Source organism: Helianthus annuus, chromosome 2 (genome assembly GCF_002127325.2).
Source record: "Helianthus annuus cultivar XRQ/B chromosome 2, HanXRQr2.0-SUNRISE, whole genome shotgun sequence".
In the NCBI taxonomy this organism is placed as follows: domain Eukaryota; kingdom Viridiplantae; phylum Streptophyta; class Magnoliopsida; order Asterales; family Asteraceae; genus Helianthus; species Helianthus annuus.
In genome coordinates, this window is record NC_035434.2 from 155,715,903 (window position 1) to 155,739,495 (window position 23,593).

Below are 23,593 nucleotides of genomic sequence, written 5' to 3' on the forward strand. Positions count from 1 at the left end.
ATAATTTTCATTCCTTACTATGTAGGTGTTTTTTTTCTATTACTTCAAGGAATGGAAAGAAATATGTTATTATTATTATTATTATTATTATTTATTAATATTCATACTAATATTAATATATATCAAAAATCTATTAGGGTCTGTTTGGTATGGGGTAATGGAATAGATGAGAGAATGCAATGGACGAGGTAATGGAATGGACAACGGAATGAAATGGATCATTGATATATTATTATTATTATTATTATTATTATTATTATTATTATTATTATTATTGAGGCAATTATATTTCTGTCGTTTTTAATACAGTTGTGTTTCATTACTTCATCTTTTTTTGTTTATCAAATTGTACAAAGTAATGATTCATTCTATTCACGTATGAGTAACCAAACATTACAATGGAATAGAATGATCCATTTCATTCCGTTGTCCATTCCATTACCTCGTCCATTCCATTCTCTCATCTATTCCATTACCCCATACCAAACAGACCCTAAGCCTTGCCTCTTCGCCCAGTGTTTAGCCCCCGTGAAAGACATAGCTTGTGTATGTCCAAAAATCCGATCAATAGAAGCCCACGTACCTGAGAAAATTATGTCGTTCTGTGCCTTCCAAATCGCCCAGGTTGAAGCTAGTACAATCAGTTGGAGCATCCTTCTTTTCTAAACCAAAACCGCTTTGTTTTTATGCATTTTGAAGAGGTCTCTTATGCACTTGATCTGGACCCAAGGAACTTTGCACCATTGACACACTTTTTGCCTTATCACTCTGGCGACAAGGCATGTCACCAAGAGACGATCCGCGTCCTCTCTACATCCCTACAGAGCCTACAGAGTATTGACCCGCATTGTATACTCCTCATCTGTAAGACGATTTTGTTCGGCCCTCCACCCAAAAACATTTACCTTCTTTGGAGCCCACATAACCCAATCAAAAGGAGCTTTCGGAGTTGCGAATCTGGATAACAACTCTCGACACAATGAGACCGAGAAAGAGCCAACCGAATTCAAAACCCACTTCCAACGATCCTTATTTTCTGAGATGGACACCAAGTTCATTAATTCGCTAATCTGGTTAAACTGTTCCCTTTCCGTGGTAGTTTCCAAGGTCCGTTCCCAACTCCATTCACCCTTACGCATCGCAATTGTTGCGTTCTTTTGGTTCCCCAGAATGAAAAGGGCAGGAAACACCTCTTTCAATGGGGAATCGCCCCACCATTTATCAATCCAAAACCGCACTGCAGTCCTAGTCCCCACCTCCCCCATTATAAGTTGATCCACATCTATATTTAATCCCTCGAGCTCTTTTTTCAATACTAGGGATTCCTTTCCACCCACCTGAAATCCCTGCTTTGATTGGAAAATAGGACCAGGATTGTGAATGATAGTGAATAGCCGACATAACTTTTCGCCCCAAACTTCCTTATTCTACCTTGAATCTCCACTACCATTTTAATAACAGGCTAATGTTTAGATACAATGAGCCCAAGCCGAGACCCCCCTTGTAAACTGAACCTATTACTCGTTTCCAACATACCCACGCCGTTTTAGATTTTTCATCACATCCTCCCCAAAAGAATCGTCTCCTAAGACCTTCCAAAGTGTCCAAACTACATTTTGGGGCTTCGAAGAGAGAAAAGGAGAAAAACAATACAAAGGGAGGCTATCAAGGACAGACTTCAAAAGCGTTACTCTACCTCCGATTAACAAAGTCTTAGATTTCCATTTTGATAATCTTGATTCATGTTTGCACCAATAACCAAGCCAAGACATTTACAAGGGAATTTGCCAACATTACTATTGATCAAGTTGCAAGGTTGATTACCGAATCCTCCCTTACGCCAATACCGAAAAGATGAGTGTTCTTGTGATTTAGCCTCAAGCCCGAGACTAGATGGAAACATCTCATAAGGCGGATCATGTTCCTTACGTTAGTTTCACCCCATTCATCCATGAAAACCACGTTGTCCGCATACATTAGATGGGTGATTGTCGGCCCATCATTTGGAAGTTTAATCCCTTTCGTTGCACCCAAAGATGAAGCTTTTGCAATAAAACCGGTTAACGCTTCCATTGCAATAAAAATATAAACCATGACAACGGATCCCCTTGCATCACCCCCAGAAAACATTGAAATTCAAGCGTCAGGGAGCCATTTATGAGAATCGAAGCCCGAGAGGACCTCAAAATTCCATTAATCCATCTACGCCACAAACTTGCAAATTCCATTTGTTGTAAAATGGAATCAATGAAGTCCCAATTATTGTATCATAAGCTTTTTCAAGATCGATTTTTAGCATAAAAGCTTGGGATTTTCTCTTTTTTCACCCACAAGATTGTTAAAAGTAACGGGCCATCAAGAATGTTTGGATTTGCTAAGAAACTAGATTGATGCTCAGAGACGGCCGGATTAAGCACTTTTTATCCTATTTGCCAAAATCTTTGAGATGATGTTGGAAATACACCCGATCAAACATATGGGTCGGTAATCATTGAAAGAAAGAGGGTCCGTACCTTTTGGTATAAAAGCCAAGAAAGATGAACCGCATCCCCTACAAAATAATTGTCTCAACAACCAAGGTTCTTCTGTGGCTTGGATCTTCTGGTTTGATGTAAATGCTGGCATGACTGTCGACCTGTTTCTTTCAATGATTACCGACCCATGGCATTGAGCATGATGCCTCTAGCTGATCAATATTTCTTGATTCTTTTAATATGTTTGTATGACCTTTTCCATAATAACACTTGTAACACATGTTATTATTATTATTTTTTTTTGAACGTTGACTATCATTAAACACGGCAAGCCCTCAAACGCGAGAACCGCCAAAAACTAAATACACATGTACAATGGATAAACGGCCCAATCCTTCCAATCTATACATTTAAACTTCGACCTATTTTTTAACCATAAAAAAGACCTTGATTTCACTTCAGCCACCACCTCCATTATCTTCGTATCTTTATCTTGGAATATCTTTACATTCCGAGTGTTCCATAAAGCCCAAGTTGTGACCATCACGATTCCTCTAATTATCTTTTTCCTCCACTTACCACCATGGACATTCTTGTACAACATTAATAAATCATCATAATCGTAAGCAAAGAAAGGATCCAACTTACACCATTTACAAATACCACTCCACACTCCATAAGCAAAGCCGCAACCCACCAACAAGTGCTTTAAATCCTCATCCTCAGTGCTACAAAGCAGGCAAGACATATCTGGAATATTAATACGTCTTCTAACCAAGGCGACCCTGGTGGGTAATCTGTCGAGTTCAGCCCGCCAAGCAATCAAATTGACTTTTAAAGGAACCCAACCTTCCCATTTCATGTGTGTATCAATCGGCCCATTCCTCCCATCAGTTAGCATCTCTTTACATTTTGCGACTGTGAAAGAGCCATTTGACCTATCGCCCCAAGCCCATGAATCTCTAGAACCACCAATCTTACAGGCTAATAGCATTCTTGCCAAGTCCTAGAACTCGGACAACTCCTCAACTAATCGTGGAAGTCTATACCAATTCCCATTAAAAACCAACCCATCCCTACCTTGGGCGACTCTATCCCTCACCGTGATCCGACCTTGAAGCTTCTCCGGCAAAGGAACCCGGCGACTGCCCATCGAGAGAACTTATGTAACACATGTTATTAGTTTTATCACCATAAAAAATGTTTATTTATAAGTATGATCCATCTATTAGGGTGGAACAATAATTAAATCGTTAATCCAAACTAAACCGAAAACCAATGAAACCGCACCGAAAAATGAATTATCCAAAAAACAAATTGTTTATATATAATTCCAATCTATCTATTAGGGTTAAACATTAACGAAACTAAACGGAACTAAAAACCAAATTAACCAAAAATCAATTAACTCGACCGAAGCAAACCATTCATACTATCATATATTTTTAGTTTTTATGTATGCATTTCTTGTATTTCATGTTTTATACCTCTGTTTCATGTTTTAATATCTTAATTTTATGTATTTCTACGCAAAAAAAAAAAAAATCAACCCAAGTTTGGTTTTGGTTATTGACCGAAATTAACCGAAAATCGATTGGTTAATAAAATAGATTAACCGATGACTTCGGTTTCAGTTTTGGTTGAGACTAATAACCGAACGAACCCAACGATAGTAGTTTGATACTAGAGACAACCCACTATTCTCATGTATAGGGTAATTGGTTTGCCTACCTCTTACTTTCCTTAGACTCCTCCGATAGTTTGAGTATGGGTGGGATTATATCAAATATAATTGATTGATTAAATCGGCTGATCAAATCAATTAATTTGAAAGAAGAAAAAAGAAAAAGTCAATGGCTAACAAAGTATTGCAGATAAATTTTTATGAAAGAAAAATATATTAATGATTTAATATTCGAGTAGTAATTAGTTGTTCTATTTTTAAATATGAACATGACTTTAAACGTGAGCATGGCTTTTGGCTCGGGAATCAAATTTTCAGGCAATTTATGTGCCAATTGCTTTTCTGTGATCTTTTAGCTAGAGATTATGATTGACAGAATTTACTCATTTTATTGGTGAGCCCAAAAAACCGAACTACAAAAATGACAGCTACACCAGTTCTTTACTCTCATGTCGATTGTAGCTTGCGATCTCTTGCAGGTCAAGCAGCGGGATTCGGTCGCTTTGCCGTTGGTGGACTTCAAGGACCGCTCTATCGTGTTACAACGCTATCAGGTTAGTCATATTTATCATGACTAAACCAACCGAAAAAAACATAACCGGTAACGTATGTAGTTAATATCCTGAAAAAAACATATTGATATATCTATATCGATGATATAATCGGTCCCATGCCGAGATATTGGTGCAAAATATCGGTCAGAATATTGGTACCTATACTATGGAAGGTTCGGTTGTGGGGGTTGGGATCATTGATGGTAATAGTCTACCGTAAATCACGGTAGTGATTTATGTATATATGGATTGTAGTTATTGTATTATTCTGTTTTATTTCCTTTCCAAGTTTAGGCTCTCTTGTACATCTACATATTGTACCCTACTGTTCAATAATAAATCGATTGATTGAGTTATAATATGGTATTAGCCTAACACGGCGATCCTACCTCTTTTTCCTTCTCCTTCGATTCGTCTTTACCCTACCAGCCGCCTCCTTTCGATCCTGATTTACCCTACCTGTCGGCGCCCATGGCCTCTCCCTCTGCTTCGACTGCAGCCACCTCCAATCTTCACTTCATTCCCCACAAACTCACCTCCTCCAACTATTTAGCGTGGAGTCAACAGATCACCCTTTTGCTATCTCTACAAAAACTTACCGGCCATGTTGACAGTAAGAATCCATCCCAGCCGAAACCATTCAAGTGAATGAAAAACCTTCTCCCAACCCTGATTATCTAACCTGGATATCCGATGATCTAACATGGAACAACCGCCGGGATTTATAAATTCTCAGTTTCCTCATCATGTTTGTCGTTTACAAAAGGCTCTCTATGGACTCAAACAGGCACCTCGTGCTTGGTTTCAGCGCCTTAGTACTTTTTTTGCTCAACAATGGTTTTCTCTGCAGCAAGGCCGACACTTCTTTATTCGTCTACAAAAAAGGAGCTTCTATTGTTTATCTTTTAGTTTACGTGGATGACATAATTATCACCGGCAGTGATCCTCAGCTTATTCAGTCGTTCATTACTAGATTAAATAAAGAGTTTTCGGTTAAAGATTTGGGTGTCTTGGGATATTTTCTGGGGCTTGAGGTTGCTTATTCAGACACCGGTATTTATCTCAGTGAGGCGAAATATGCCCATGATATTTTAGCTTGTGCAGGTTTACTCGATTCCAAGCCAGTTGACACCCCGCTCTCTACCGCTGACACTTTTCACAGCAAAGGTGATCCGTTTCATGATCCCACACTTTACCGATCCTTAGTTGGTGCTCTACAATATCTTACCATAACTCGTCCGGACCTTTCTTATGCTGTAAATTAGGCGAGTCAACACCTTGAATCTCCTACCATCTCTCATTTTCAATCGGTCAAGCGCATCTTGCGGTATGTTAAAGGGACCATCGCTTTCAGCTTATGTTTTTTTTCCAAACCAACCACTACTCAATTAGTTGGCTACTCTGATGTTGATTGGGCTAGGTGCATTGAGACTAGAAGATCGACTTACAGTTACTCTATTTATTTGGGTGGTAATCTTGTCTCATGGAGTACCAAGAAACAACTAACTGTGTCTCGGTCGAGTTGTGAATCAGAATATCGTGCTATGGCCAACACTGCTGCAGAGATAATTTGCCTTACTCATCTTCTACGTGAGTTGCACGCTTTGCCAGTGGATCGACCTACCCTTCTTTGTGATAATAAGAGTGCTATATTTCTCAGTCAAAATCCTGTCTCTCACAAGCGTGCCAAACATATTGATATTGACTATCACTTTGTTCGAGAGCTTGTCTCTTCCGGTCAACTACACACTAAGTTTGTTCCATCCAATCTCAAGGTTGTAGACATTTTCATGAAGAGTCTTCCCAAGCCTCTCTTTGAAAAGTTTCGTGGATTGCTTCGTGTTGGCCCTCCACCTGTTCGATTGACGGGGGGTAATAGTCTACTGTAAATCACGGTAGTGATTTATGTATATATGGATTGTACTTATTGTATTATTCTGTTTTATTTCCTTTCCTAGTTTAGGCTCTCTTGTACATCTATATATTGTACCATATTGTTCAATAATAAATCGATTGATTAAGTTATAATAGATGGTTTGGTTTCGGTTAGGCACCCACTAACAGACCACCATAACTTAACCGAAGCAATAGATTTAATCATGGATCAGTAATTGGAATAAGGAGATGATCATGAAGAAGCCAATGCTCAAGAAAATTCAAATCCTTGCATATTAAATCAAGTATAACAAAAGATAGGGGTGAACATGTGTTGGTTCGGTCATTGGTAAAAACCGAAGTTTTGGTTTTTGTTTTCATAACTGATTTCCAATAACCACTTCACCATTCCGTTTATAATCGGAAACGAAAGGGTGAAATGGTTATTGGAAAGATGGTTTATTAGCTAATAATCGAAACAGAAGGGTAAAGTGGTTAGTGGAAAGATGGTTTATCAGCTAATGTAAGTTAATAAATCCTGCTATATCTTTGGTTTTATAAAGAAGAATAAACTGTTGGTATCACATAGGAGGCCAAGACCAATCGGACCGAGAAGAAAGATGATCACATAAATACTTGTAATCGCAACAAACATTACACCACTTCATGATCAAACCGAAAGATATAAACTAACCGAAATATGAAACTGAAACTTGAATACTTGAACTTGAAACTGTACGGTTATAATAAACTTGAAACCCTTAAATACTAGATGAAGGGGTGTGATGAAGGGATGTGTCGTTTGAATGCAGGGATACGTCGATCCCATGATAACTGTTTCTACAGTGATATCCTTCACACCTTACACTCAACTCCCGTTATCAAATTGTTAGTAAGTAGTGGGACTATGCGTAGCGGGTTTTTGGCCGGTATCAGTTTGGTTCGTTTCGTTACAGTGGTTGTCTGATACTGACACTCGGTATAGCAATCGACGTGTGTTTTACATCAATCGAAAACCATAAAAATGAATACTGGTACGAGTACTGATGTTCAGGCGGCGGCGGTTCAAATCGTCACGTTACCGGCACTCGAAGAAGCTTACAGTTTAAAAGAAAATACACCACTGCGAATACAACTCAACTTTCAAATAAATTTATTAATGAATACAGGTACTGACCTCGACGTTGCTCAGACAATATCGGTTCCGTTCGTCACTGCAAAGAAAAAAATCAATTATATTTCACCTCTTCGATTTTGAACAAGTTTTTTATTGAAACGTCTATAAAAATAATCATGTCGCAATGATAAATTTTAAAATATTTATGACGCATTATATTATCTTATTAGAATGACGAAAAGTAAGTGGTGTCAATTTATACAAAAGAAAATAAAAAACTTAAACTAAATCATGAGTTAGCTTTGATGGCATGTGCATTTGTTCTTTGGACACTTGGACGTTACTATTCACAACTCAGTTTTGAAACAAAATAAATCGAGAGGTAGATAAAAATAATCACGAGACGTAGATAAAAATAAGCACGTCGCAATAACATACTCGGGACTTTTTAAAATACCGTATCTTAAAAGTTATAAGTGAAAAACATAACACTCTCAAAAGTTATTTATATTATATTATATTATAATGTATGGGGAAATGTCATTTTAGATTATACCCAAAAGTTAATAACATTTTTTAGTTTAATGCATAACGTACAACTCAAAGTCGGGGGTAAATTACTTTTTCAAACACTAATTACACTTTAATCCACTCATTTTAGTTACACTTTAATTCCTTCATCTTTAACCAAATTATGGATAATTAGTTAGTATTTACATTTTATCCCTTTATAAAAAACTAACTACCTCTCGATTTTTAAACGGTCATAACTTCTTTCTACGTTAATATTATTTTTAAAAATTACACAAAAAAAAACCAAGCATTTTATTCTCTTTAATTTGAGTATAGTATAGCTACAGTTTTTAATTAAAAAAATGCTATGTTACGTGATTAACTAACGGTGTCTAAAAGTGAGCAGTTACTGAATCGTTACCGTAAACAAGTGAAACCGAATGAGAACCGATTAGTCGAAAACTGAATTAACCAAAAGCCGGTTATCAATTTTTTTTAGCCTTGTTTAACTAAAATTAACCGATTATTTATATTTTTATATATTTCTAGTTCTTATACATCCAGTTCATGTATAAAAGTAAAACCACAGGGAGTTTTTGAATTTTGGACTAAAATGGCAATAAAAGTTAAACCACAGGGACCCAGATTTAAAAAGTTTGAGATTTGGACTAAAATGGTAAAACTGCCCGAACCACATGGACCAAAATGACAGTTTACTCTTATATTTATATTTCCATTTCATGTATTTGCACCTCAGCTTCATGTATTTCTAAGCAAACATTTTAGCTCAAGTTTGGTTTTGTTATTTTTAGAAATTAAACAAATCGAATAAAAAAACCGTCAATCTAACCGAATAAACCGACATGATTAACTGAAAACCGATTGGTTAATAAAATAGACTAACCGATAACTTCCATTTAGGATAATAACTTAACCGATCGTACCATGCACACCACTGGAGTATCATCATACCCAGTGCCGTCTCCGAGAAATCTCGAAACGTTTTGGGCCTCGAGCCACTAAAAATAAATCGGGCCCATATAATTTAAACACAATAATCATATATAAAAAAACTATAATATGACACTAACCCTATTGGTAAATTTCGACCCGAATCACACATGAACACAAAGCGATTACAACCCGAATCACACTTGAGCACAAAGCGATTACTTCTAATCACACTTGAACAATTTACAACCATAAACTAGACAATAAATCACTGATTTCGTGGGCCTGTTTTTGACAAAAATAGACAATAAATCACTGATTTCGTGGGCCTGTTTTTGACAATAAACAAAATCGTTGCTGCTGAACAAGGAACTAACCTGTAACGGGATTCCGAATCACTGATTTCGTGGCCGCTGCGCTGCTGAACAGTGAACCGATTTCAGATTTCTGATTGCTTTGTGTGTGCGCTGCCTGTTAAACCTCTGTCGTCGCTTCGTATTCTATTCCGGATTCCCGCTCATTACGTATTCACGTCAATCACAAATTCACAGATGAAGGCCGGTTATTATAATTAGGTTAATACTTTAGGCCCAATAACAAAAACATATAGTATATAGGATATTTTTTAAAAACTCTAGGCCCTCAACAACTTTGGGCCTGGGTCCATTTCCCTACTTGCCCACACTTATCACCGGGCCTGATCGTACCACCATCGGAACCACCCGATCATATCCATCTCCACTAGGCATAGTGTCTACACACAAATTCAAGAGGAAACCCAATAAATATGGGAACCCCCCACCCCCCCTCTTTGAGAATCAAAAACAGGACCTATTGGTCTCAAAGCCTTCTCACACTCTTAAGATACCACTAGACTATAAAGCTATGGAATTCAAAGCCCTCCTAGTTGAAAAAATTACTCATAACACATTATTTCATATACACATCACTTTAAACATTTATATCGTATTAATTTTAGCCCATCTTTAAAACTTTCCTCGATACTTATATTAGTAATAATTCGATATAATTATAGTCAACCAAGTTAGTAAATTTCATGGTATTAGTAATAATTCCATATAATTAGTCTACCAAGTTAGTAAAATTTCATGGTATTCAAATTATATTAATAATAATTCCATATAGTTATAGTCTACCAAATTTGTAAAATTCCATGTTATTCAAAGTTCAATTTTCATTAAAAATAAAAAAAAAAAACAGGTGTACATGATGTCTACAATCCCAGGTTGGGTCCATTTGTTTTCAGTTGGTTTCAAAGTCTTATCCCACCTCGAAGTGTCACTGGGCTATAAAATTGGTTTCAAGTTAACTTGTGTTTCATTATGAGATATTGATGTTTTATGTGAAGTTGTGTTTTTCATAATGACATTGATGTTTGTGTTGGTAAGTGTCTCGTATTAGGTATATCCGTTACTTTGGTAAAAATTGTCTATTGGAATTCCCTATACATTCTCAACTATTTTTAATTACTAGTGGGAATACCCGCGCGTTGCTGCGGGTACATTAGTTTTTTTGGCACACATAGTTTCAGATGATATCGTTGCTTTTGAGATGATTTTGTGATACGAACCAAATCGTTAATCAAATGGTTCTTAGAAAATAGAGAGAAGACAAAGAGAAACTTGAGTTAAGAGAAACCAGATTTTGAATAATTCATTTCTTCATTCCCTTGATCTAAATACATATGGTTCATATATAGCCTTACTGAAGAAATACGAAATTAATAAAAATGGCTAACTTGCAACTAAGATAAACCATCACCACTAACCGACTATGGCACTATCTAATCATGCAAAAGAAAAATAACAGCCATTGGCAAATGGGAACGTGATGTGCATGGCTTTTAGAACATGGCACATATCATTTTGACATGCGTTTACCAGGCTTCTTTTGTCTCCAGGTCCCTTTGCAACATCATTTAGTTTGGGTCGTGGAATACCCATGCCATTATAGGACTATTGTCATCAAAGCACTTCGACGGAGCGAATCCTCCGGTGAGGTTGAAAGCTTGTTGGTGCTTCCCAGCATCACATCCTTATGATAAGTCAAAACCGAAACCTAAATCAATTTAAATTCAACATACTAAAAAGGATCATTCAAAAATAGAATTATCATTGGCACATTATAAAAATCGAGAAGGGGATAGAACCTGGTTCGAGCAGCAAGAGGCGGAACCAGCACCATAGGCATTCCATCATATACTTGGTACGCATCAGACTTACCTAACATGATTATCACTTTTCAACCTAATAATACATTTTTTAAAATCTTTTACGGGTTTCATCCTTACTCTTGCTTTCTTAAAATGACCTAACTAACCTTAAATACATTAGATGCTGAATGAGTTTAAAAACATACTCATTGATGATTTTCAACACTTATAAGTTATATCCCGTCCAACCCATTTTACCCACCAGTTCTTAACCTAAATGTTTTGGCGACCCATTTGAGTCGTTAGGTGACTAACCTCATAAACTTCTTCAAAGTAATCGTTATTAGCACTACCAGTAGCTTCAGAAACAACAAGCCTCCAGAATGGTCTTCCATCTCCCTGTTAGACATGAAGAATATCAAGATTAATTATATACTGATAAAATGTTAAAAGAAAATAATAGCAAACAATAAAGTGTCAAAAGGTTCTTTTCAGTGGCGAAGCTTGAGATTTCCGACGGGGGGATAATTATGTAAAGAGTAAAATGCCATTTTCGTCCCTGAGGTTTGGCCAGTTTTGCGACTTTCGTCCAAAGGTTTGTTTTTCCACATCTGGATCCAAAAGGTATGAAATTTTGCCATTTTAATCCAGCTCATTAACTCCATCCATTTTTCTCCGTTAAGTCAGGGGTATTTTCGTCTTTTTACCTACTTGTTTTGTTTTAAGTCAACAAGATGGAATTGCTAAATGCTTGTACATAAAAGTGAAAAACCGAATTGCCCTTTAAGTTAACAAAAAAAGACGAAAACACCCCTGACTTAATGGAGAAAAATGGATGGACTGATGGAGTTAACGAGCCGGATGAAAATGGCAAGATTTCAAATCTTTTGGATCTAAATGAGGAAAAACAGACCTTTGAACGAAAGTCGCAAAATGGTCAAACCTCAAGGACGAAAACGACTTTTTACTCTTATGTAAAAGAAGGAGAATAGATTACAATGTTACCTGGTAACGTAGTTTTTCGGGCCATGGAGCAGAAAAGGCTCTTTTAAACCCTTGTTTAATATCAGCTGCAGTTGCATTTAAACCTACACACAAAGATTTAGATAGAATGTCATGACGAAAATCACGAAAGTAGCCATTTTTTCGGGTGTGTTATACCTCTATAGTCGTGTCAGAGATTAATTACGCCTATAGCTATGAGATACATGAAGCCATGGTTGCATATCTATTAGTTCAAGCTAAAAAATCACATTGTAAGCAAACCAGCACAGCACTTGTGTATGAACTTTTCAGCTGATACAATTCAGTAAATACACAAGTTGGACTCGCACCTATGTTTCTTTTTCTGTGTATGGTTTGATATTTAATGCACTAAGTTTACACAAAGTGTATCACTGATTCATAAAGGTTTCCACCAGTTCCTTTTCAGTAATCAAGGGAACGCCATCACATTTGGAAAAAAAAGTCCCTCAACTTCCACCTTGAATCGCCAAATCTTCCAGACGAGAAACTGAAAATAAATTTCAAGCTCAGAAACCACACATTATACTCAAAGAAATTTAAAACAGTTCAGCTCTTTAAAGGCATCACAAGATCATATGTTACATAGAATAAGCAATTTACCGTTTCGACGCGAGCCGTTTCGAACCGAACAAAATTATCTCAAAAACAACGCAGCTACAATCAAATTTCACTATTTACATTTGTAAAAAAAAAAACAAAAAGAATCAACAACGACTTGAACAAAAACATCGTTTAAGAAAGACAGTAACCTTTGATTTCCCATGGGGGCATGTCTTCTTTCAAAAGCAACAGAAATTATAATCATGCCAGCCTTTATTAACATGACAACAAATTTTAAAAAGAATGATTAAAAACCTTATCTTCGGGACTACAATCAGCATTATGCTCTAGTAATGTCTTAATAGTCGAAATGTCCTCGGCTCCATGGTTGCTATATTTTCCTTCAAAAGTGCCCACCAAGACGCAACCTTTGCACAAAACTATGGTCCCCTGTACCTGAAATATAAGCAATGGTTCATAATCTACAAAATAATTTGGCAGTCCAAAACAATAGAAGATCAAATAAAGAGATCAAAATAACGAGAGAACACAGATACGAGAAAGATAATCGAGTTTACAAACAGTGGCTTTCTGCTAATACACAAGATGGCAATTTGGGTGGAAATCGACCAGCCTGAATGTCAATGTAAGTCTAATTGACCACTGCACGCAAAATCAACAAATGCAAATACACCCAAAGCCCTCAAAATCAGAAGCTTTCTTCCCCATCTCTGTAAAATCTAGGTTAAACTCAAAATCACAAACACACATAGAATAAAAATGCTTCGAGATGATTTTGTAGGGGTACCTGATCGACGGACAGAAACTGGATGAAGGCTACGAATGAAAATTCAAGAGAGAAGAGACAATACCCGACTGACTCATGAAGGAACCCTAAAGCCGCCACTGTTGAGGCTTCGATTTTTCCACTACCTACCACTGCCATCGCCCCAAACAACATCATCACTGACCTTTCGTCATATCATGGTAGAAATCCTTGACCCGACGGACTTTGGTGCTCCGATTAAACCCTCACCGCTCCATGATCGGCGAAACAAATGACCATTAATAGAAGATGATAAAGGAGAAACAAAACACGACTAAGTTCAGATTATGCTTATTGATTTGAATCCAAAGCTGGTGTCTGCTCCCCACTGTCCGTATTCTTCGGTTGGATTAGATCAAATGGAGTGGCGATTGATTTCTCACTTGTTTCAGTTTTGCAGTTGTAGGGTTCTGAGAGGAAGATATACGCCGATGCCGCCGATGAAAGATGAAACGCCGCAACATAAATTCAGGGTTTCCAAAAATTCGGTGGACGAAATCTCTATATTAACCCTGTGGCGTCTTAAAATTTTTTGGACTTTCTTTATATATTCCTTTAAAGGGGCTTGTATTCTTTGTACATTATGCTTTCAAATTTGCACACATAGTAAAATTACATTTTGGTCCATCACTTCTCCTTTTTAATATATTATAGATTATAGATATAGATTATAGAATTTTATTACCTACAGAATTAGAAATTTAAGAACTAAAAGTTAGTAAATTAATAGATTATATTCGTACCAAGGACAAAAGATAATAAAAAAATTATGGGTATGGTTCAGATAAATAAGTATGTATGTTTTGGGGGTAATTGATACAAGATCTCATAAATGAATATACCATCCCATTAATCGTATTGAATGTTTCAGTTTGCCCGTCGGATGCGGGTTCGTTTACCACCTCCAATTGCTAGTTTTACAACAAAATGAGAGCTTACATCTCTATCCTTTAGGATAGAGGTATTGTTTGCCTACACCCCACCCCACCCCACCCTCCCTGGACCCTACTAGTAGTTATGGTATTGGTGTGATTTTACTAGGTATGGTTATTGGTTTACAACTAATTTAGAGCTTGATAGGCAATATAATGTATATATACATACCATGACAACCATATAAGTGCTTGTAATAGTGCAATAAAGATAATCACATGTAATGTGAGTTAGTAAGAAGGATTGTTAATAACCGTCTTTCATATCACATCTGATACAATACGTATAAGTGTCTATACGGTTCCCAATCCTCTACTTAAATTGGTTTGTATTGACCATCACTCGCATATATATAATCATTTGATTTTTAAATATGTTATATGACACGTTTGAATGGTTGTAGATGATGGGCCTGGATCGCTTCGAGCTGGATGTTGTATGAACGAACCTATGTGGATTGTTTTTGAAGTTTCGGGTACCATTGAACTTTCCTCTCATTTGGATGTGTCCTCTTACAAGACCATCGATGGACGAGGACAACGGATTAAGCTAACTCACAATGGAATTAGGCTAAAAGAATGTGAACATGTGATCATATGCAACTTAGAGTTTGAAGGTGGTATAGGAGATGAGATAGATGCCATTGAAATCAAGCCCAATTCAAAACACATATGGATTGATCGTTGTAGCCTCAAAGATTATAAAGATGGGTTGATCGATATTACCCATCAAAGCACATTTATTACCATTTCTCGGTAATTACTATAGGCATGCTTTGTTTTTGATGTTTTCTTATATTTATTTATTACTAGGACTAGGATTTCACCAAACTAATCTTATTGTGTGCTTTCAGTTGTCACTTTTCAAACCAGGACAAAGTAATGCTTATTGGAGCTAGTCCTTTACACATTGGTGACCGGTGTATTTTTGTTACTATTCACCATTGTTTCTTTGATGGAACCCGACAACGCCATCCTCGTGTTAGATTCGCTAAAGTACATTTGTACAACAATTACACGAGTGACTGGGGCATTTACGCCGTTTGTGCTAGTGTGGAAGCAGAGGTCAGATTGCCTTAAAAGATTTGTTAATTAATGTTTGTTATATTTGGTCTTAGAGAACATGTATAAATATGGTACCACTTACTGATTCAGATATACTCGCAATGCAACATATACGAAGCGGGCCAAAGGAAGGAGGCTTTTAAATATCTTACTGAGAAGGTAAGTTTGTATACTCCTTGTACATTTTTGGTCATACATAGTTACCATAAGGTTGTGTTACTTGGCGCAGGCAGCAGACAAAGAGGAGGCAAGTACGGGCTCCATTATATCTGATGATGACCTATTTATGGATGATACACAATCAGGCTTATTAGAACCAATATGTAGCTCGTTTCACCCAAGCCAACACTACGAGACATGGACGGTTATGTCTGCAACAAACGAGCTCAAACATGCTCTCCAGCATTGTACAGGATGGCAAGATGTTCCACGCCCACCTGGCGAGTAACGAATTGCATAATTCTTTGTACGTGTATTGATATATCAAATTCGAAGTATGCGGAGTTGTCATTTGTTCATTCCTATGACGTATTCTCTAAAAAGCTCTAATACTTTGAATTCTAATATTAAGTTACGTACTTCGGGTATCTAACATTCAAATATTTTCTATATTTATGTAACTAGTTGATGCCCCGCCCGCTTTGCGGGGCGATAGCCAAATAATTTTCAATCAATTAAAAAAACACTACTATAATTTTGCTAGGAAAAAAAAACTAAACCGAAATTTTTCGGATCAGGGCAAAAGTGTAATTTTTCAATAATAATAATAATGAGCGAGTGTTAGGTGGCTCCTTGACACGGAAAAAAAATTAAATCGAGTCAACCAATTAAAAAATGTTTTCTACTTTTGCTAAAAAAACTAAAACGATTGGGAAAACGTAATTTTTAACTGAGGGCGTAATTACAATTTTAATTCAGGGATAAAATCGTAAATTAAATGGACCTATGGGGGAGTGCCAGGAATCTGCCGGCACGACTGTAATTTTACATTGGGGGCAAAATTGTAGTTTCACCAGGAAAACAAACAAAAACGATGGAGAAAATGTAAATATAAGTTGAGGGCAAAATCGTAACTTGGCTGTGAGAAAAAAAATAATGGCAAAACTATAAATTTATACGGGGCAAAATCGTAATTTTGAACCGAGAGCAAAATTGGAATTTTTAGCTAGGAGCAAAAGCGTTAATTTATTTTTAAGTGGGGGTAAAAACATAACTTTGAACTGATGGCAAAATCGTAATCATAAGGGAAAAAAACTAATGGCAAAACTGTAAATTGAAATGGGGCAAAGTCGTAACTTTTAACCGGGGGCAAAATTGAAATTTTTAGCTGAGAGTAAAAGCGTAAATTTATTTTTAAATGGGGGCAAAAACATAATTTTGAGCTGATGGCAAAATCGTAAATTTAAAGGGGAATAAAATCGTATATTTGTTGGGCCAATAGAGGAGTGTCAGACAGCTGCCTGACACTATTCCCCCTGCCGCCCATTTAACCCAATAGAAGGCAAGCACTATTACCGCTATTGGGTTTTGTAGATATTGAATGAATGAATGTATCCAAGAAAAGGACAAAATATATAAGAATAAAGAAATACCTCACTTATAAAAAGTCACAAGTTGAGTACACATCTTAATACAATGAAACTTATTATTAACGTTTTATTGGGGAAATGATCCTTACAATCGATGTTAAAAAGCTACTTGGGTTAATTAGGGTCGTCTCCGAAACTCTCAAAATAATGTCTGGTAAGAGGAAATGAATTTAAAAAATTAGATAAATTAGATCTGTGTGGTGGAAAGCCTTGAACTTGAGACCTATATATTATCTTGAGATGGTTTTTTTTACTACACCACCAACAATTTTATGAATAATAAATGAATGCATATATTAAATACATAAGTGGCTTGGAAATAAACGACAAGGATCTAGTGATTTGAGGCAACTCAGATATTTTTCATCAACACTTTCTCTCTCTAATTGTGGCGCAATTAGGGTTACTGAATCTGATATTAGAGTTGATTCATTCCTTGTTTGTTTAGAGATTATAAGTTAGATAATCTTTTGTTCTTGTTTAGTGTGTTAGGGTTTGTGTACTTGAACACTCTATAGCGATTTGGGTAATAAATCATTGGTTTGGGTATTTTGTTCTTGGTTGATGTTAAATTTGGGTTAGATATCATGGTTATGACTTGGTATCAGAGATGGAATTAACTCTTGGGGTTGAATCTGGTGATCTTGTGCAGATCTAGGGTCAGATTTGAAGATCTAGGGTTTCTTAGTCCATATCGCAGCGATAGTCATTGTTCTTCAAGATCTTTTGATTCATAAGATCTTGTGATCAAGACAATCTTGCTGGTTGTTGGTGTGTGTAACCCTCCTCCTAATTGAAGGTTACCGGTTGTTACATGGAAGAAACCCTACCTTAGGGTTTGATTTGTAGAGTTATCTTGGACGTGATTTTCTTATCCTTGATTTAGCAACCCTGAGTGAAGTTTATAGATCTTGGAAGCTATAGGAGTTGAACGCTCCCTCGATGAGATCTTTCATTTATCTTGTTTGTAATATGTTATAGGCATATATATCTTTCCTCTATCAACTAATCACATAATTTAGTACTAGAGGTGAAAAGTGTGTTTTCGTTGGTTATTCCACTCAGAAAAAAGGCTATAAAGTATTTAGTTTGGACAATAAAAATATTCTCTAGGGATGTTAAGTTCTATGAAACATTTTATTTCCATTTAAAGAACATGGTTTTCATAACTATAGTGAATATGTTCCAACATATATAACAAAGAGCTATTTACGAAAATAGCGATTGACTAAACACATTTTCAGATTTAGCCATCTCATGCGTTTTGGGAGCAACGCATCACTGATCCAAATGCACGGGATGCGTCTTTCTCATGAAAAACATTAATTTACAGGGTCCTCCAATGGAAAAAGGACACGTGGCAAATATTATCAATCCCAAGACCATGTGAACATCCTGAAAAGTGACTTCAATCTTGTTTCTCTTTCTTTTCTAGACGCATGATGAATAAATAATCCCTTTAAAAAAAAGAACAAATTTAACTCCGTCAATTCCTACATCCATGTCAGCTTCTTCTTCCAATCTTCAACCTCAACTGAAATGTTGTTTTATTGTTCCAACTGAGATTTCCAATTCAATTTTACTCTTTTTTTTTCTTCAACTTCTCGAACGTAGAGTTGTTGGGTTAGTCTCTGTTCTTCAATGTTTTCATCTTCTATGATTATGGTTTGAATATGATTAGCAATTATAGGTGGAACTCAAAATGGGTTCATCTTAATTTTAGAATTGGGGAAAACAGTTATGAGTGAAATTGATTATATGAGATTATTAAAGAATGAATAAAGAATGTTGTGAGATGCATACTGTATAGATTGCATCCGGAAACCTACCACTCGCCGGAAAACTTGCCGGAAACTTGAAACTCGCCGGAAAACCTTGCCAGACGCTTCAAAACTTGCCTGACGCATCCCATGTATGATGCCTCTCTCCAAGGACGCATCACGTGGCCACGTGTCCATTTTTTATTGGGTTTCGATCCAAAGACGCATCCCGTGCTTGAAGGACGCATCCCGTGGCCACGTGTCCATTTTTTATTGGGTTTCGCTCTAAAAACGCATCACGTGCTTGAAGGACGCATCCCGCGCATGATGCGCCGCTCCAATGACGCATGAGATGGCCGTTTTCGTAAGTTAACAATATTCCTGGCCATTTTCGTAAATTTCTCTATAACAAATCTAAAGCACGGAGTCTGAACAATTTGAAGATCCATATGATGAAGGGGTCAATGTAGAATAGAGTTAGAAACATATGGGACTTGGCATCTATAGTCTCATGCAACTGGTTCTAAAGGCTTGGTTGAAAATCAGCAGCCCAGAATTTTCATCGATAAAACAATAACTAATAAACATCTGATAAAACAATAACTAATAAACATCTGACATGTGTCAAAAGTCTGCTACTTTTACGCCAGTTAGACTAGCGCCTGGTATTACATTAACACTTATCAAAACTGACGTGAAACCAATGTTTTAGAACCAAACCAGGTCGAAAGACGCTACAAAACCAACCTGGCTGACCACATTTGAATCGCTCAGCAATGAGCTACCGGTTGGACGCTTAACTCGCGAACCAGATCAGGTAGTTGAATCGGATTTCAAAATGGGGTAGAAAATCAGGAAAACTTACCACATCTTAGCGGTCACTTTGATGATTCGGTGGGAGCCGGTTCAACATCAAAAAGCTGTAAAAGGAAAGGCGGTAAATACTCGAAGAAGAAAGGGTGTTATCGGCGATCTACATCGCCGATGGATAAAGATAGACCAAAAAAGAGGGTACGTGAAGACAACGATTTTTTTGACATTGATAGACTTATTTTTGTTAATCCAGTGCAGGTGGTGGTGGATAAAACTAGCGAAATTCAGCCTCAACAAGAGGAGTTTATTACTCCTGATCTTAACTGTTCCGTGGTAAATTGTCCCGTAATTGAGAATGCTCGTGACTCTCATGCTGAGGTGATAAGAAGGGAGGTGGAAGATACGTTATTATTCGCTAGGGACCTCGGCGTTTCTAATATGGATAGCTTTCAGGAACCTCTAGCGAATGCGGTCAATGAAGAGAGCTTTCAAAGGGTGGATCAATGAATGTTATGTCTATAAATATTCGAGGTATGGGGAGGGTGGATAAGGCGGGTTGGATTTCGAATATTAGAGTAGCCAACGAGATTAGTTTTGTAATGTTTCAAGAATCGCAGTTGGTGTCTATGCAAAATGTGAATTTGGATAGGTTTTGGGGTAGAGGTGATTTTGATGCCGATTGGGTTGAAGCTACGGGTAGATCGGGTGGGATTGTCTCTATGTGGGATAAGAAAGTTTTTCAAAAACTTTCGGATTCTAAGCATAGGAATATTCTTGTCATTCATGGTATTCTTAAGAGTAATGGTATGAAGGTGGGTATGGTTAATGTCTATGCCCCCCAAAAGATTGAGGAGAAGCGAGTGGTTTGGAGGGAATTGGAAAGGATTATTCGCCAAGATTCGTGTCTTTGGATTGTTGGCGGAGATTTTAATTGTGTTCGCGATAGAAGTGAAAGAAAGAGCTCTAATTTTGATGCTACCTCCACTAATGATTTCAATGATTTTTTAGATGGTTTGGATTTGCATGAGTATGGGTTACAAGGTAGAAAGTTTACGTTTGTTGCGGGTAATAAATGTAGCCGGATTGATAGAATTTTTGTATCTTCTAACTTTTTGAACGAATGGCCTAATGCGGAGTATCGGGCTTTGCCTAGGGGTAAATCGGATCACAGTCTGTTGATTCTTAAAATTGAGTACAGAAATTTCGGTCCGAAGCCTTTCAAGTTTTATAATTCATGGTTAGATCGAGAAGGGTTCGAGGAGTTGGTCACTAGTCATGCTAATCGGTTTACTGAAAATTCTTGTCCGGATTTATTTTTGCTTCACAAGTTGAAATATATCCGGAAAATTATTTGCGAGTGGAAGTTTCGGGTTATAAAATTAGAGGAGGAGGAGTTTCAAAGTATTCGGGTGGATTTGGAGGAGTTAGATGTGGAGGTCGAGAATCGTGATTTACGGGAAGACGAACAATGGGTTTATTGTGAAGGGAATAGACGTTTACGGGAGATCGAAATTGGCATACAAAAAGATTTAAGACAAAAGGCGAGGGTGAAATGGGCTAGAGATGGAGATGAAAACTCGAGTTTTTTCCATGGAGTGGTTAATAAAAGAAGGGTGTCGAATTGTATCCCGGGTATTATGGCTAACGGGGTTTGGGTAACCAAACCTAATTTAGTTAAACGTGAAGTGTTTTCTTTTTTCAGGGATAAATTTGTGGAAGACATGGAAGTCAGACCGAATCTGGTCTGCGATGACTTGAAGACGATTTCTGATGCGGAAGCTGATTCTCTGGTGTGTCCATTTTCGCAAAAAGAAATAAAGGAGGCGGTTTTTGATTGTGGTAGTGACAAGGCGCCGGGTCCAGATGGCTTTAATTTTCGTTTTATCAAACGTTTCTGGCATTTATTCGAAGGTGATTTTATGAAGATTTTCCAACATTTTTACGAGTATGGGACAATAAGTAAGGGGGTTGGGTCTTCGTTTATTACTTTAATTCCAAAGGTGGAGAATCCGGTGGGTTTAGGAGAATATCGTCCTATCACTTTGATTGGGGTAATCAGCAAGGTGATATCGAAGGTTTTGACGAATAGATTGAAGACGGTGATGGAGTCAGTTACTTACGAGACGCAGTCAGCCTTTCTGTCTGGAAGGTATATTCTGGATGGGCCTTTAATTATTAGTGAGGTTATGTCTTGGGCAAAAAGGAGGGGTAAAGAATTATTTTTGTTCAAGATTGACTTCGAAAAAGCGTATGATAATGTGCATTGGGGGTTTCTTATGTCTATTATGAAGCAAATGCGATTCCCGGATAGGTGGTGTCATTGGATCCGTGGAGTGTTAGCTTCGGCTGCTTCGTCTGTTCTGGTGAATGGATCCCCTACCTTTGAGTTTTCGTGTTCTAAAGGTATTAGGCAAGGTGACCCGATCTCCCCTTTTCTCTTTATTATTGTCATGGAAGCGTTGTCTAGTATAATTCGCCGTGCATGTCGTATGGGCATGTTCGAAGGGGTTCGCTTGCCTAATAGTGGTCCGATGTTGTCTCATTTATTGTATGCGGATGATGCGATGGTTATGGGAGAATGGACACAAGCTAACTTTCGTTCCCTTCGTAGGTTATTGTGGGTTTTTCGTTTGTGTTCTGGGCTTAGAATAAATATTAATAAATCCATGTTGTATGGGATTGGGAAGCCGATTATGGAGGTTCAAGATAAAGCGACCTGGCTAGGGTGTCGATATGGTGAGGTGCCGTTTAAATACTTGGGTATTCTAGTTGGTGGAAATATGTCGAGAATAAATAGCTGGGACCCGGTGATCCAAGTTTTTAAAAAACGGCTTTCTTTATGGAAGGCTCGTATCTTATCGATGGGAGGTAGATTGGTGTTGGTTGAATCGGTATTGGAGAGTATTCCTACGTATTTTTTCTCCTTGTACAAAGCCCCGGTTACGGTCATTAATAATCTAGAAGGCCTTATCAAGCGCTTTTTGTGGGGGGGGACAGATGAGATCGGTAAAATACATTGGGTGGCTTGGGACAAGGTTGTGCGTTCCAAGGCGCATGGTGGTTTGGGTGTGAACGGTTAATGGATTGCAATTATTCTTTGATGTTTAAGTGGATATGGCGATATAAAGTGGAAGGAAATGTGTTATGGAAACGGGTCATTGAGGCGCTCCATGCTTCCAATCGTAGGTGGGATTTGGTTCCGTGGAACAAACAATCTAGTGGTCCGTGGAGCAAGATTGTCAAGGCAGCTTATGCGACTCAGATTCAGGGCACAAGGTTCATTAACATGATTCGCGGGTCGATTGGGAATGGGTGGGATATCCGGTTCTGGATAGATACGTGGGTAAGTGATGAACCTTTAAAAGATATTTTTCCGAGTTTGTTCCGCCTTGAGAAAAACAAGTGGTGCAAAGTGGTTGATCGGCTTGGCAATGATAATGGTAGTGGTATTATTCAGTGGGAATGGAAGCGGTATCCGGCTACGTCTGACGAGACACGGGAATTAATAGATTGCCATCGCATGGTCTCGGCCATTCAGCTTCAACAAAGAGACGATTCGTGGAGATGGAATTCGGGGTCTAATGTTATGTACACAGTCAAGGAAGTCAGAAGGTGGCTCTGCAGTGATCAAGGTAGTTCGAGTGGCGATATATACAAGTGGTGTAAGTGGATTCCGTCTAAATGTAACGTTTTTATGTGGC

The 23,593-nt window shown here is 37.5% G+C and overlaps 2 protein-coding genes across 16 annotated transcripts; one reads left to right on the plus strand and one right to left on the minus strand.

Moving 5' to 3' along the window:
- The first annotated feature begins 4,487 nt into the window (after positions 1-4,487).
- Positions 4,488-16,321, plus strand: LOC110925111 (probable pectate lyase 4). Its single transcript, XM_022169082.2, has 5 exons — positions 4,488-4,712; positions 15,070-15,421; positions 15,520-15,730; positions 15,821-15,889; positions 15,960-16,321. The coding sequence occupies exons 1-5, from the start codon at positions 4,580-4,582 to the stop codon at positions 16,176-16,178; spliced, it is 984 nt and encodes a 327-aa protein (XP_022024774.1). The 5' UTR covers positions 4,488-4,579; the 3' UTR covers positions 16,179-16,321.
- Positions 10,817-14,291, minus strand: LOC110925118. 15 transcript variants are annotated; one of them, XR_004883098.1, is made up of 8 exons: positions 13,716-14,291; positions 12,968-13,363; positions 12,676-12,854; positions 12,503-12,582; positions 12,347-12,429; positions 11,657-11,740; positions 11,339-11,411; positions 10,817-11,247 (listed from the first exon to the last, which is right to left on the minus strand). XR_004883098.1 is itself a non-coding variant. In XM_035984926.1 (4 exons), the coding sequence occupies exons 1-4, from the start codon at positions 12,421-12,423 to the stop codon at positions 11,108-11,110; spliced, it is 345 nt and encodes a 114-aa protein (XP_035840819.1). In that variant the 5' UTR covers positions 12,424-12,495; the 3' UTR covers positions 10,817-11,107. The 15 variants fall into 15 exon arrangements, 1 of the variants encoding a protein (XP_035840819.1); XR_004883094.1 differs by having other exon boundaries at positions 12,968-13,647; positions 13,716-14,288; XR_004883084.1 differs by having other exon boundaries at positions 13,486-14,288.
- Positions 16,322-23,593: the final 7,272 nt, after the last annotated feature.